This window comes from Asparagus officinalis, chromosome 5, assembly GCF_001876935.1.
Source record: "Asparagus officinalis chromosome 5, Aspof.V1, whole genome shotgun sequence".
Lineage (NCBI taxonomy): Eukaryota > Viridiplantae > Streptophyta > Magnoliopsida > Asparagales > Asparagaceae > Asparagus > Asparagus officinalis.
The window spans coordinates 114,185,661-114,202,081 of NC_033798.1; the positions used below are offsets into that span (position 1 = coordinate 114,185,661).

Here is a 16,421-nt window from a genome sequence, read left to right on the forward strand (position 1 = left end):
GTCCTGGATACATCTGCTACTAATGTCACCATGGACAGCTCAAATGAACCAGATGACATCCCTTATTTTAAAACTTCGTAAGTTACCATGTCACTTCAGACTCTATAAAAATAAAGTATTTGCTACTGATCGAGTTGTCCTATCACGTGACATGTGGCTATATGGATACCAATGTATATGTGCAAGATTTAGGCAACATATGTATTTTTCTTTTTATATATGTCATTTTAGATTAACCTAAAATTGTAAATAAAAAAATTCATAGAATTTTGCTTTGGAAACAGGCATATCTTCAGACTTGTGCATGAAATAAGAACAATATTCGAAATTGCTTCATTGGACCCTGATGGAATCCTTGAGAACTAAGTTTCTTCAAAGGTCAAACTATGATGGCAAAAGTGGATGAAGAAAAAGAAAATAAAAAGAGATGCATTGTGTATAAGAAAGGCCTAGGGGCACTGTACAAGCAACTTGTTTACACAGCCAAATGCCTAAACACATTTTCTATCATACCCCATGACACAAACAGCATGATGTTCAAGAAATTTTTAAATTGAATTATCACAGAATAGATTTCTATTCTAAACAGTCCAGACTCCACTTTATCCAAGACATTTAGGAGATTTAATTCTTCTGAGTTAGTCTGAACTTTAAGTTATTCTAACAGCTAATATACAAAGACTTGTAGGACCAAAAAAACATAGTCAGATTTTGGCATTATGTCCATTAAAGACACTTCTGTATGAATTGGGGAAATAGCATTAGGAATGATTCTTGACCTCTTCTTATATGTATTTGTCCATTTTTAGTTGAATTTGTATGATTTCAGAATCTGCCCTTGATTGTTTAATAGTAAGGTTTGGCTGTTCTCATTTGCTTCCAATGTTAGTAGATTATAGTTACAAATCTTTTCTATGGACATGCGTGTTGCAGTAGTTTATAATAGCAAACCTTTTTCCCAGGAGCACATGTAAATGCTTTTCTCTGTGCTGAGTGCTTCTATTTACAATTAGTGAAGATTACTTGCTTATCATAAGGCTGTTGTTTTTTAAGAAGCTAATACTTTTCGCTGTTACCTTCGTATTGCAGCCAGCAAAGAAAGAGAATAAGTCCTTTCAGCAAAGAACAAGAAGCTGAGATTAAAGTCTTATTTGAACGGTGTGTGCCTAGTAATTTACGTTACCTCCGGGTCTTAAACAACCAAATTGTCCTCAGTGTCTCTTCATTCCAGTACTCTATATTTGAAGTTTTCTTGTTCACGTTGTTTTACATAGTTGACACTTGCATCTCACCTGCCTTTGTTGTTGTTGTTGTTGTCGTTGTGGGTGCAGTTTTAAGAATCGGAAGAAGTGTAGTCAGTTGATCGCAAATGCCCTAGGTGCTGATAATACATATACTTCGGCCAAAGTTTCCCGCAAGCTCAGGCAACTTGGCCTTCTGGCTCCCAAGGCAAAGAGATCATCTACAGATGCAAAGTTCTCAGGTGATAGAGACGATCAATCTGACGAAGAAACTTTAGAAGCAATTGCAGAAAGGTAATTTTCTATATGATGAACCCTTTTTCCACTTAGCTCTATCAAACCATTTTAATTTTGTCAATCTCTTAAGCAGCAGATTTAATGTTCTCCATTGCACATGCCCATAACGCCTCAACTGGTTCCCCCTTATTTTATCTTTATAAACAGTCTCTGGCTTCCTATGGATGAATCTTTTCTTAGTTTACCTTTGAGCATTTTTGTCATCATTCATCTCTACATTCTTATTTCATTAACTCTCATTTCCTGGCTATGTTTCTTAGTCACTCGACAGCCTGACCCATAAAGTGTGTCTGGTTGTTTGCTCGTCTTAAAACGAGGAACTTGTTTCATATCAGAATTATAAAGTGTTTGAATGATGCCCAAAAAAATTGGGATGAAGGTTGTCTTTATCCCAAAAAATCTGGCATAAAGGTTCTTCTTCTTCTTCTTCTTCTTTATTGACTGCTTGCAGTCTATGAACTCCAGCCGCGCGTCCAATACATCTATTATTCATGTCAATCATTGCAATTAGGTTCTTGCCAAAAAAATTCAGATGTGTTTCTGTTATTATTTAGGTAACCATTCTTTTCTTCTCTTTTTTATTAGAAGCAAAAGAAAGAACAGTCAGCCATTAATGCAGGAGGCTATGACAACATGCATGCTGCAAGAAGACACGGATAATGAAACTTTAAGTACTATGTTCAAGTAAGTATGCGAGAAGCCCTTTTTCAATTTGTATTAGAAGATTGCCATTGTGTATATGAAGCTTAAGGGAAAATCCTGACTTGATAATTCTATTCAGTATTATTAAACTTACCCTGCATAGAATATCATTTTCTTCGATTCAAATTCTCTATCAGGGTTGGTTCATTGTTCTACAAGAATCAACACTAATCTTCCAACAACAATGCTAAACAGTCAGCCTATTCGTCTAGTAAATTGGTTTCTCTTCCAAAAAGTAGGGGGAGGAAGTGGATGATCTTTTCCCTCATGGTTTCTTTTTGTGAAAATAATAGAAAAAAATCGCACTATGTGGCTTATTGGTAACATATATATTCCTTTCTGCTTCTTTATTCAGTATATCAAGTTTTTTGTTCGACAAATTCTGTTTTCTATTTATAATCTTGCAGTCAACTAGAACAAAGGGCATTCTTTACTCCCAAAAAAAAAAGAAGAGGAGATACAAACAACAATTGTTATCCAAGCAAACTCAAGCCTTCGAGGTGCTCTGACTACTTCCATGGGGAGAGTGAAGAGTTCTTTTACAACATTTAAGGATTCGATTGTTGTAGTGACCCCTTTTATTTTCTTTACCTAACTAAGTTAAGCTATTTAATTACAATATTATTGTCATGTGAGGATCTTTATGCAAAATCTGGAATTGTTGGGGTGTCTAGCATTTTTCGGTTTTTTCCTGCACTCGTTTTGCATGCGTTGAATGCCATGAAAATATTCTATTAGTGCTTGTTGAGTGGGTTCGTCTCTTGGGCTATGGAGTGGTGAGAGACAATTGTCTCTTGCCTTTTCCATGTGTAGGGAGGACGTGAGAGCATCCAGACCCCTCTAATTCAGAGCTTTGCTTTGGGGCCTTAAATTCGGATAGCCCTTATGGTCATCTCCGGGGAGTTTGGATGCTCTCATAATCCCCCAACATGGAGAGGACAAGAAATAAGTTTCTCTTGCCACTCCATGGCCCAATAGGAAGAGCCCACTCAACAAGCATTGATAGAATATTCATGGCATCTGATTCATGCGAAATGAGTTTGGAAAAAATGCTAGACACCTCAACATTTTCATATTTTGCATGAAGATCCTCCCATGACAATGATAATTTAACCAAAACAATGTAAACTTATGTAAAGAAAATAAATGAGATTGCTACAGTTGCTTTCTCTTTTTGAGATTTTCACTTTACTGTTTAAAGTGTATACCTAGGATCGGCTAAATTACCAAATTGGTATATTTTATAACCCCCCTTGATCGGTTTGGTATTAAAAGTTTCTCTGACAACCTTTTGGTAAAAGCCCACCAAGTGTGCAATTAGACATTTATTCGCTGCCAACGAAAAACTTGGCGGTAAAATTGCATGTGACTTAATTTCAAGGTTATTAGAACACTAATGTCGCTTTGTTTAACTGATGTGGCTGGATTTAGATGATGTGGAACCGATCAAATTGTAGATGTCTTGACTTCTCTATAGGATCTGAAATAGATACACTAGAACACTAGAGGGGGGTGAATAGTGTTCTTTTAAAATTATTGCAAAGTAGATAATAAATTGCAAAGAAAAATGGCAATCTCAGAAATTTGCAAACACAAACACAAGGATTTTATACTGGTTCCACCAATCCGGTGTACATCCAGTCCCCAAGCAAATCCCGCTTGAGAGTTTCCACTATGATTTTGAATAAACTTACAAAATCAAACGCAAACCTGACCAATTTGCAAGTCCCTGCAAATTGCAACACCAATTGATAAACTCCTTGCCAATTTGAATCCCAATCTCTAAGCCATCTCAGGTGATAGAGACGATCAATCTGACGAAGAAACTTTAGAAGCAATTGCAGAAAGGTAATTTTCTATATGATGAACCCTTTTTCCACTTAGCTCTATCAAACCATTTTAATTTTGTCAATCTCTTAAGCAGCAGATTTAATGTTCTCCATTGCACATGCCCATAACGCCTCAACTGGTTCCCCCTTATTTTATCTTTATAAACAGTCTCTGGCTTCCTATGGATGAATCTTTTCTTAGTTTACCTTTGAGCATTTTTGTCATCATTCATCTCTACATTCTTATTTCATTAACTCTCATTTCCTGGCTATGTTTCTTAGTCACTCGACAGCCTGACCCATAAAGTGTGTCTGGTTGTTTGCTCGTCTTAAAACGAGGAACTTGTTTCATATCAGAATTATAAAGTGTTTGAATGATGCCCAAAAAAATTGGGATGAAGGTTGTCTTTATCCCAAAAAATCTGGCATAAAGGTTCTTCTTCTTCTTCTTCTTCTTTATTGACTGCTTGCAGTCTATGAACTCCAGCCGCGCGTCCAATACATCTATTATTCATGTCAATCATTGCAATTAGGTTCTTGCCAAAAAAATTCAGATGTGTTTCTGTTATTATTTAGGTAACCATTCTTTTCTTCTCTTTTTTATTAGAAGCAAAAGAAAGAACAGTCAGCCATTAATGCAGGAGGCTATGACAACATGCATGCTGCAAGAAGACACGGATAATGAAACTTTAAGTACTATGTTCAAGTAAGTATGCGAGAAGCCCTTTTTCAATTTGTATTAGAAGATTGCCATTGTGTATATGAAGCTTAAGGGAAAATCCTGACTTGATAATTCTATTCAGTATTATTAAACTTACCCTGCATAGAATATCATTTTCTTCGATTCAAATTCTCTATCAGGGTTGGTTCATTGTTCTACAAGAATCAACACTAATCTTCCAACAACAATGCTAAACAGTCAGCCTATTCGTCTAGTAAATTGGTTTCTCTTCCAAAAAGTAGGGGGAGGAAGTGGATGATCTTTTCCCTCATGGTTTCTTTTTGTGAAAATAATAGAAAAAAATCGCACTATGTGGCTTATTGGTAACATATATATTCCTTTCTGCTTCTTTATTCAGTATATCAAGTTTTTTGTTCGACAAATTCTGTTTTCTATTTATAATCTTGCAGTCAACTAGAACAAAGGGCATTCTTTACTCCCAAAAAAAAAAGAAGAGGAGATACAAACAACAATTGTTATCCAAGCAAACTCAAGCCTTCGAGGTGCTCTGACTACTTCCATGGGGAGAGTGAAGAGTTCTTTTACAACATTTAAGGATTCGATTGTTGTAGTGACCCCTTTTATTTTCTTTACCTAACTAAGTTAAGCTATTTAATTACAATATTATTGTCATGTGAGGATCTTTATGCAAAATCTGGAATTGTTGGGGTGTCTAGCATTTTTCGGTTTTTTCCTGCACTCGTTTTGCATGCGTTGAATGCCATGAAAATATTCTATTAGTGCTTGTTGAGTGGGTTCGTCTCTTGGGCTATGGAGTGGTGAGAGACAATTGTCTCTTGCCTTTTCCATGTGTAGGGAGGACGTGAGAGCATCCAGACCCCTCTAATTCAGAGCTTTGCTTTGGGGCCTTAAATTCGGATAGCCCTTATGGTCATCTCCGGGGAGTTTGGATGCTCTCATAATCCCCCAACATGGAGAGGACAAGAAATAAGTTTCTCTTGCCACTCCATGGCCCAATAGGAAGAGCCCACTCAACAAGCATTGATAGAATATTCATGGCATCTGATTCATGCGAAATGAGTTTGGAAAAAATGCTAGACACCTCAACATTTTCATATTTTGCATGAAGATCCTCCCATGACAATGATAATTTAACCAAAACAATGTAAACTTATGTAAAGAAAATAAATGAGATTGCTACAGTTGCTTTCTCTTTTTGAGATTTTCACTTTACTGTTTAAAGTGTATACCTAGGATCGGCTAAATTACCAAATTGGTATATTTTATAACCCCCCTTGATCGGTTTGGTATTAAAAGTTTCTCTGACAACCTTTTGGTAAAAGCCCACCAAGTGTGCAATTAGACATTTATTCGCTGCCAACGAAAGGTAGATCTTCATCCTACACTTCCAGTAGTTGTAGTTCGTGCCATCGAACATTGGAGGACGATTTGTAGAGTGTCCTTCCTTGAATTGTGATGTATTTGACGATGCCATCTTTCACACTCGAAAGATGGTTGTTGTAGGATCTGAAATAGATACACTAGAACACTAGAGGGGGGTGAATAGTGTTCTTTTAAAATTATTGCAAAGTAGATAATAAATTGCAAAGAAAAATGGCAATCTCAGAAATTTGCAAACACAAACACAAGGATTTTATACTGGTTCCACCAATCCGGTGTACATCCAGTCCCCAAGCAAATCCCGCTTGAGAGTTTCCACTATGATTTTGAATAAACTTACAAAATCAAACGCAAACCTGACCAATTTGCAAGTCCCTGCAAATTGCAACACCAATTGATAAACTCCTTGCCAATTTGAATCCCAATCTCTAAGCCAAGAGATTTATCCTCTCACAACCGAGAGAAAACTTGTTGTAACAAGAACACAATGATCCTATAAGTCTTGAATGTGTATTGAAGTGCAACAGTGGCTTAGGATACTTTTAATCTCTGTAAAATTGCCTAATGATTTATTTTTGATGAAAGTATATAGGCAATTTCAGAAACTCTTCTTTTTCAGAGAATCAGAATGTTTTTCACTTGAAAAATTGCACAAAGATCAAAGCTTATGGGTATGTATGCATATGCAATTTTTCTGAACAAATAACCTATATATAGCCACAGAAACTTATGTTTCTGTCAAACATCTCAGTAGTCGACTATAATCTCTATTAGTCGACTATACTGTAAAAAGACAGAAACTTGTATTTGAGTTATATACATGAGTAGTCGACTACTATCCTAATTAGTCGACTATTAAGATCAAATATTCAGAAATAATGAGTTTTTATAATTAAGTTTTAACTACTATTCTAATGGTTAACATAGGGGATTTCTATAGTTAACCAACACACTAAGCCTGTGTTAGTGTATTCTAAAAATGTGTGTGTGTGCGTGTGTGTGATCAAGGCTTGTACAAATATTCTAAGCAAAGAAAAATTCAAATACATTATCTTTTGTTCTTCATTTTCTTCACTTCAAAATGCCTTGATATTCACTTGCACTTGTACATATTCTGATATTGAAATCTGCATATGAAAGTTAGTGCACACAAAATATAAATTGTTATCATCAAAACATTATCATGGAGAAATGATATTCAACATTCTCCCCCTTTTTGATGATAACAAATAATTTATGCATCATATTAAAGCTTAACACATGTAATACTTACTCCCCCTGCATATATGCAAAGTTTTTAACATTCATAATAAAAAATATAAAATTTTTAACATTCATAATAAAAAATATAAAACTTAACTATTTCTCCCCCTTTGTTATCAACAAAAAGAGGAACCTAAACATAACATAATTTCTTCAACATGAGCTAACACTTCAAACAAATCATCCAGGTTATGAACATAGTCCATAACTTCACCCATCCATATTGGTAGGCAAAGACTTGCCATAAAGACCACAAGTTCCACAATGTTCATCACCATAATCTGTTTAAAATATATAGCACTTGTATTATCTAACCAAAATAGTAGCAATTCAAATAGTAAACTTAACATAGTAGCAAACTTAACACACAGTCATATTGTAGCAAACTTGACATAATAGCAACACAACGACATAGTTTTAAACATAATGACATAATTGTTTTGACAAATAACAGAAAGAAATCCTAGGGTGCTGGAGGAGGTTGTTGGCCTTGAAAATATGAATTAAGCTTTGAGTCCAAGTCTTCAAACTTTTTGATTAGGTCTTCTTGATTGCTGATGATATATCTGTTTTGTGCATATATAGCTCGTTGACCTGTTTCCAGTTCTAGGATACGTGCACTCAAAGTATTGTATTGCACGTCTGAAAAACATGAAGGTTCAGTAGGAAATGGTGGAGGTTGACTTGAAGAGGCTCCAGCTTGAGTTGAGGTTTGTGGAATATCTTCTTGTTGAAGTTCAGGTTCATTTTGAACAGGTTCATTTTGAGGATTGTGATCTTGGATTTCAAAATTTGTCAATTTCATCCTAGTTAGGGCATTTGAATCAAAAAATTCAATTGAACGAACAACAGATTTTTCAGATTTGAGATCGACATGGAATTTGTCAAAGATCTTAGTCAGGAATGCACCATAAGGAAGAAATCCTCTAGGAATGGTCAGAAAATTGTCAAAATAAACCTCAGCCAATTAACTTGAATATTTCCCATAATAGCATATATTGCTTTTGCTAATTCTAGGGAAATGAAATGAAAACTTTCAGTTTTTGGAAACAAGTTATAGGCTAGGATACGAGCAATGAACCTAGGAAATGGACGAAGTTTGTTTGAATTATTCAAAGGTTTTCCATGTCCAGGAAGAAATATGTGATTGGATAACAAGTCTGAATCATTCATCCTAACAGAGCTAAGAGAAACTCCTTGATAAGGAATATTGAATATTTTACCAATTGATTTAGTAGTTAATTCAATCTCCATTCCTTTAACAAGGGTTTTAATTTTTTCAGAACCACCAATTGTACCCACACGTTCAATATTGGTATAAAACAGTTGCACAAGAAATGGGTATGATGATTTTTTATTTTCAGCAGAAAATAACTCAAGCAAGCCCACATTTTCAAAATAAGAACTAAAGTTCCATGGAATGAAATCATCGAACTTCACAAATCGTCCTGGAAGAATTTCTAAAGATGATAGTCTGTTAAATTCTTCCAATAATTCAGGACTTCTTAAATAAACAATGATTTCATCATTAACAGAACTGTGAGTTTGCTTGGCTTTCTTAGATCTAGACATGATGAACTAGTTTAATAACAAGAGAAAGAAAGAGGAAGTTTAGAATTATACCCCAAACTGTAGAAACCCTAGATTAGCCGACTATAGCCTGGAGTAGTCGACTACAGAGCTTGGATAATTGACAGATTTGAAGAGAATGAAGAGAATTTGAAGGAAATTGATGAAATTTTAGAGAGGTAAGAATGCCCTGATTCGAAGTTCTGAAGAGGGGAAAGAAGATAGGTTTCGGTTTTGGGTATAGTTATAAGTTAATTTTTGATTTTAATTTGTTTTTAGAATATGAAATAAAATGTAAGGTTCAGATTTGATTTGAAATGAATGTATGGTCAAGATTAGATTTTAGATGAATGGTTAGGATTGATGCAGTTAAAAATGAATGGTTGAGATGATTTTTACTTAAGTGAAACGGGTATGGTTATTGGATTTTGGGTTTAAAACAGAAAATATCCACTTGTCTTAAATAACATAAACTTCTTCTTTTAGTGGTTTTGTTAATATATCTGCAATTTGTTTATCTGTAGGTATAAACTCTAATGATATGTCACCTTTAAGAACATGATCACGTAAAAAATGATGTCTAATATCAATGTGTTTTGTACGTGAGTGTTGAATAGGATTTTTAGATAAATTAATTGCACTAGAATTATCACACATAATAGATGATATGGGACAATTTATGCCATAATCAGTTAAAGTTTGTTTCATCCATAATATTTGTGCACATGCAAGACTTGCAGCAATATATTCAGCTTCAGTTGTTGATAATGATACTGAATTTTGTTTCTTACTAAACCAAGATACAAGTGAATGTCCTAAGAAATGACATGTTCCACTTGTACTTTTTCTATCAGATTTACATCCGGCAAAATCAGCATCACTATATGATATTAAATCAAAAGAACTATGTTTTGGATAAAATAAACCATAATTTGTAGTATCTTTAATATATCTAAATATTCTTTTTACTGCTTTAAGATGTGAAACTTTAGGATTTGATTGAAATCTTGCACATAAACATACACTAAACATAATATCAGGTCTACTAGCAGTAATGTAAAGAAGTGATCCAATCATACCTCGATAGAGCTTTTGATCAACATTCTTACCATTTTCATCTTTGTCAAGAGATGTTGTAGTGCTCATAGGTGTTGGTTTGCTTGTTGAATTTTCCAATCCGAATCTTTTAAGTAAATCTTTTGCGTACTTGCTTTGATTGATGAAAATTCCTTCTTTCAATTGTTTAATTTGAAGTCCAAGAAAGAAATTTAGTTCACCCATGTGACTCATTTCAAATTCATCCTGCATATTCTTAGCAAATTCTTGACAAAGATTATTGTTAGTAGAACCAAAAATAATATCATCTACATATATTTGAATTAGTAAAATATCTTTATTTATTTTCTTAATAAACAATGTTGAATCAACTTTTCCAATATCAAAACCTGAAGTTAAAAGAAATTTCTTTAATCTATCATACCATGCACGAGGTGCTTGTTTAAGACCATATAATGCTTTCTTAAGTTTAAAAACATGATTTGGAAAACTTTCATGTTCAAAACCTGGAGGTTGTTCTACAAAAACTTCTTCATTTATAAAACCATTTAAAAAAGCACTTTTAACATCCATTTGAAATAATTTAAAATTCATAAAACATGCAAATGCAAGTAAAATCCTAATTGATTCTAATCGTGCAACTGGTGCATAAGTTTCATCATAATCAATTCCTTCTTCTTGATTATAACCTTGAGCAACTAATCTAGCTTTGTTTCTAACAACTTGACCAAATTCATCTAATTTGTTTCTAAAAATCCATTTTGTTCCAATAATGGATTTATTTTGAGGTCTAGGTATAAGATCCCAAACATTATTTCTAGTAAATTGATTAAGTTCATCTTGCATAGCTATTATCCATGAATCATCAAGAAGTGCTTCTTTTATATTTTTAGGTTCAATAGTTGAAATAAAAGCATTATGAGCAATCAAATTAAAATGTGATCTAGTAGTTACTTTGTCAGATATATTTCCTATAACTAAATCATGTGGATGATTTTTAACTTCTACAAAATCTTTAGGTAAATCATTTTGTAGATTATCATCTTTTGTAATATCTATCATAGGAGTATCTTGTATGGTATCAATTACATCATCATCATTATTTAGTATAATAGGTATTTTTGAAAAACTTTCATTAAAAGAAACATGTAAAGATTCTTCAATAACTTGTGTTCTTTTGTTATAAATTCTATATGCTTTACTGTGATTAGAATATCCAACAAAAATTCCTTCATCGGATTTTGAATCAAATTTATCTAAGTTATCCTTTGTATTTAAGATAAAACATTTACAACCAAAAACTTTAAAGTAAGATACTTTAGGAATTTTGTTATAAAATAATTCATAAGAGGTTTTCTTTAAAATAGGTCGTAATAAAACTCTATTTAATACATAACAAGCTGTTGATACAGCTTCTGCCCAAAAATATTTAGGTAAATTACTATCACATAACATGGTTCTAGCACATTCTTGTAAGGTTCTATTTTTCCTTTCTACAACTCCATTTTGTGGAGCAGCTCGAGGAAAAGAGAATGTGTGTGATATACCATGTTGATCACAATAATTTGCAAATAATTCATTTTCAAATTCACCTCCATGATCACTACGTATAGAGATAATAGAAGTTGATTTTTGATTTTGAATTTTCTTGCAAAATATAGAAAACTCATTAAAAGCATCATTTTTATGTTTAAGAAAAATTACCCATGTGAATCTAGAATAATCATCAACAAGAACAAATGCATATCTACTTCCATTTAAAGATGCTACTCTAGATGGACCAAAAAGATCTATATGAATTAATTCTAATGGTCTATTTGTAGATATTACATTTTTAGATTTGAAAGAGGATTTGTGCATTTTTCCTTGTTGACATGCATCACAAAAATTATTTTTAAAGGACATCTTAGGCAAACCATTTACAGAATCATTTTTAGAAATCTTAGACATATGTTTAAAGTTAACATGTCCAAAACGTTTATGCCATAAAATAGAATCATTAGATGATGCAATAAGACAATGTTCATTTGAAATATTATTCATAGATAACACATATATGTTATTTTTTCTATAACCTTTAAAAATAATGGTTATTAAATCAATATCATAAATTAAGCATGATTCTTTTTCAAAAACAATTTTATAACCTTTATCACAAAGTTGACTAATACTTAGTAAATTATGTTTAAGACCATTAACTAATAAAACATTATCAATGATAGGTTTGTTTGGATTACCTACGGAACCAATACCGATGACTTTTCCTTTGTTGTTATCTCCAAAAGTAACAGTACCTCCATCCTTGTTTTGAAAAGATGACAACAATTGAATGTTTCCAGTCATATGTTTGGAGCAACCACTATCCAAAATCCACCTATCTTTCTTGGGTACCTGAAATAATAAACATTTACATTTTGGTACCCATACTATGTTGGGTCCTTTAAATTAGCCTTTAGGAAACCAAACCCATGAAGAGTTTGATTTACTTAAATAGTTAGATGATAAACAAATATTTTTAATAAAATCAGAAATATAAAAATTCTTATGTAAAGAAGATAATTCTTTTGGAACCCAAATGGAAAAGAATTTTGATTTCTTTTTACACAAATTTTCAGTTTTATAATCATGCAAATTACAAGAAGGTTTTACAAAAATTGTATTCTTTGATTTGTTTTTATTAATTTGAAAACCTAATCCTTTTGTCTTATGTGATTCTCTTTGAAAAGAAAGAATATTATTAAGATTTTCTTTTCCTTTATTAAATTTGCTTACATTTAAACATATATCTTCATATCTTGATTTAAAAGAAGAAATATCTTTATCTAAACTATTAATTCGAATATTTAACTTATTACATTCTGATTTTAAATATTTATTTTCATTAGATAAATTTTCATTTACTTTAAGTAAAGAAAAATTTTCTTCTTTTAATTCAACTAATTGAGAATTAGTAAAAGTAGAGGAATTTAAATCGGAGGTTTTGAAGATGTAGATGGTTAGTAGGATGATTATCAGTATTTTATTGAATGATAGCATAGTTTTTTTTAATGCAAATGTGTTTTAAATTGAGCATAGTTTTTTTTAATGCAAATGTGTTTTAAATTGATAAAAAATTTCTCCAAATTTTCACCGGCTGCAAAGAAAAATGCCTAACTGCAGAAGGAGTGGACTTTTAATACCAAAAAGTCGTCGGAGAAACTTGTAGTGCCAAACTGGTTAAGAGGGATTACAAAAAATACCAATTTGGTAATTTAGCCACCTAGAATCTCTATCCTATTTTTAACAAGAATACAACAGAAGACCTTTTATAGAGATGATATGCTCTGGATCTAAATCTTAAATTTCAGCAGGCAGGCTATTGTGAGAACCCTTTTAACGTTACTCCAATGATGACCATACACTGATTCTCAATAATACAAGCTGAGCTTGAATCTATATCCCCTTTGTAATCAGCCTTTGACAAACAATGTAAGGAAAAACTCCCAATCTTCTCTGTTTATATTTGCAGTCAAAGTAGTTCACCATAAGAGAGAGTTCTATTTGTTTTAAAATAGGGCCAGAGCACTAGAGAGTGTTCCATCATCCAACGTATCTTTATCACCTCACCTTTTTCATTTTGAATGCAAGGATACTCTTCCAACAAGCCAAATTTGAAAATTATTTTCAGAAAAAAAAAGATTCAGGAAGATAAAGGGCATGAGTTTGTTGTTGTAGTGTTGTCTTATATCTCTTTGGCTGAACACTTGGTCTACCATTCATCTCAACCATTTCCATGAGGTTCTTCTCAAAAAAAGGTTTTCCAGCTTATTGCACTACAAGTAGGTGTTTTCGTGGTTTCTGCTATTATGTATCTAAATCAATCTTTCTTATTAGAAGCAAAAGAAAGAAAAGCCAGACACTAATGCAGGAGGCTACAACGACAAGCATATCCCAACGAGATTCAAATAATGAAACTTCAAGAACCATGTTCAAGTAAGTCCTACGACGAAACTTTAAGTTCACGTTCAAGTAAATTTATATAATTTGGACTGTGCTAGACACTCCACTTTGAATTTATAAATTTAGTACTGTGCCCTTATGAAGCGTATGGTTAATGATCCCAAGTTGATGGCTATATTATGGAATTATAAAGCACACTTAGGTCTTGTATGGCATACCATTTTCTTCACTGCAGATCCCGTGCCACTGGGATTTGTCTTCTACAGTGGTTGAAATTCATCCTCCAAATACCATGATAACTTAAAGAAGATCATCATAATTTGCAGATAAAGTTGAGTCTTCACATCAAGTCTATATGATTCTAAGCTAAAAAGATCCACGAACAACATGAGCTGCAACTCTATGTTAAGCTTTTGCATTTATCCATGTACATAAATATTGTTTTCACGTGACTAAGTTCCATCCTATGGAGGAACATTAACTTGTTGTAGATTGACAGTAACTGTCCCTGTCAATCTGCAGCAGTGAATACTTCTGCCGAAAGATGAATATGTGATGAAAAAGAAGCCCCTTAGTGTTCAGGTGTTGAAGAACTCATTCTACTCCTTGAAGGTAAAGAACTCTTGGACCATGTATGTTCTAACTAATTGGCCAAGGAATAGTATCTTGGAAAGTAAAAGAGATGTAAAAACTTAACCACATGATTTATAATTGACCGAATCTTGAATAAGCTCGTCGCTTACTAGTGCTCAATTGATTATTAAGGTCAATAGGATATTCGAATCCCATACTTCTAAGAATTGATTAGTGAAAATTTAGTAATGTGTAATGACATCAAATAATAAATGTACTACACGCGCACACACCACGTGCTCACACACACATGAGTCAATGCAAGCTGATGAAGTCAATCTTGAACACAATAAGCCAAGCTGATCCGTTTGTATATTTTTTGGTTCAAACAAAAGTCCGTCGTAGAATAACGCTTCTTCCTGAACAGATTTTTCTTGTACAATCAGGAAATTAGGTTAGAAGATCGAGGCTCTTAACTAACATAAGTGTCTAAGGATTATATTTTATCATCCAATCCCGCTACTAAGCCTCTGATTTTTTAATTGATCAACCTTTTTTTTCTTTTTTTTTCTCCAGAGATGCACTAATCCAGCAGCAGCATGAATTACGCCCCGCTCCTACAGATGGACTTGAAGCAGATGCTTTCGCTGGCTTGGCTGATAATCTTGAGATCGAGAAAGATGGCTCTAGCCTCAGAGAAAATGTAAGCATAAACACTTCACATCAACAAGACGATAAAGCACGTGACGAGCTGATGGACTTTGACGACTCTGGGGATGATTTGGGGACTGTGGTGCCCAGGAAAGTTGGATCAAGAAGGAACCTTAAGATGATCATCGATGCTGAAGATGATGAATAAATGAAGCAGCCAGATCTTGTCTTAATTGGTGATACCTGGGATCAAATTTTGAAGTTAAGGCCAGAATCTCTGAACAGCAAATGTGACAGAAATGGAGAAGATTCACAAGTGTTGCATTTCTGAACTTCATTGTCAGCTCACGGATGAAGATTTTGAGACTTTATCTGCTTCGGGTCGCCTACAACCTAGGTGAAATGGCTTTGGAGAAGACATGCAAAACTTGCTAACAGTTCCGACCAATACTGATGCAGCCTTGGAAATGTTAATGGCTGATTGAATTTAAGAGCTGCATTGATAAGGTTTTATGTAAAGGGACAGACTTGATTTCTATGTGGATCTGCATATGTGGCGAGGCCTCAATGCTTGAGGCACTCTCTTGCTTACTTATGTAAATTGTGTGCAGCTCAAAATATTGGCTATATATGGTGGTAAAAATTAATTTATTAACCATCGTCAAATTTTGTTGATAGTAGTTTTTGTGGCGCTAAATGTGGCGCTAAATTACATTATATAGATCAAATTGATGACATTCCTGATTTGCGATGTTAACTAATGCAGAAAGCGCTCATCCTTGGTTTTGAGTTTAGAATCATTTGTTGCAGTTGAAAAATCCTGTTGAAATCACAGCTATTACCTTCTTGAGTAGGGGCATGTACTGCAGGATGTGGATGAGCCATGTGTTTACCAAATCTCATATCTACACTCTCCAGGTCTGTTAATTTGGATAATTCTTTCTGCAGCAACTGATTTATCAGAGGTATTCTTTGATGCTGCTGTATTATCGAGTTGAACGAAGATGTTCTTTGATGCTGTAATACTATTATGATTCCTTTGCCTCCATTAATTTTGTCAATTTTTCATCGGCAATGCCAATTGATTTATCTGTCCCTCTTTCTTTTAGGCAGGATATTGTTGCGGACGAGCCTTCTTAAATTGCAGATACAAATGCTAAGATCTGGGAGTGCGGACGAGCCTTCTTAAATTGAAAGTATGAATGCCAACTCCTTTTA

The 16,421-nt window shown here is 33.5% G+C and overlaps 1 protein-coding gene across 1 annotated transcript in view; it reads left to right on the top strand.

Moving 5' to 3' along the window:
- Positions 1-15,880, top strand: part of LOC109840769 (protein timeless homolog) — a 45,830-nt gene extending 29,950 nt beyond the window's left edge. The window contains 6 exon segments of the mRNA XM_020409526.1: positions 1-77; positions 1,090-1,158; positions 1,332-1,535; positions 2,124-2,222; positions 13,914-14,012; positions 15,129-15,880. The exon segment at positions 1-77 is cut by the window's left edge and continues 7 nt beyond it. Of these exon segments, the coding sequence (XP_020265115.1) occupies positions 1-77; positions 1,090-1,158; positions 1,332-1,535; positions 2,124-2,222; positions 13,914-14,012; positions 15,129-15,411 (831 nt within the window). The 3' untranslated portion in view covers positions 15,412-15,880.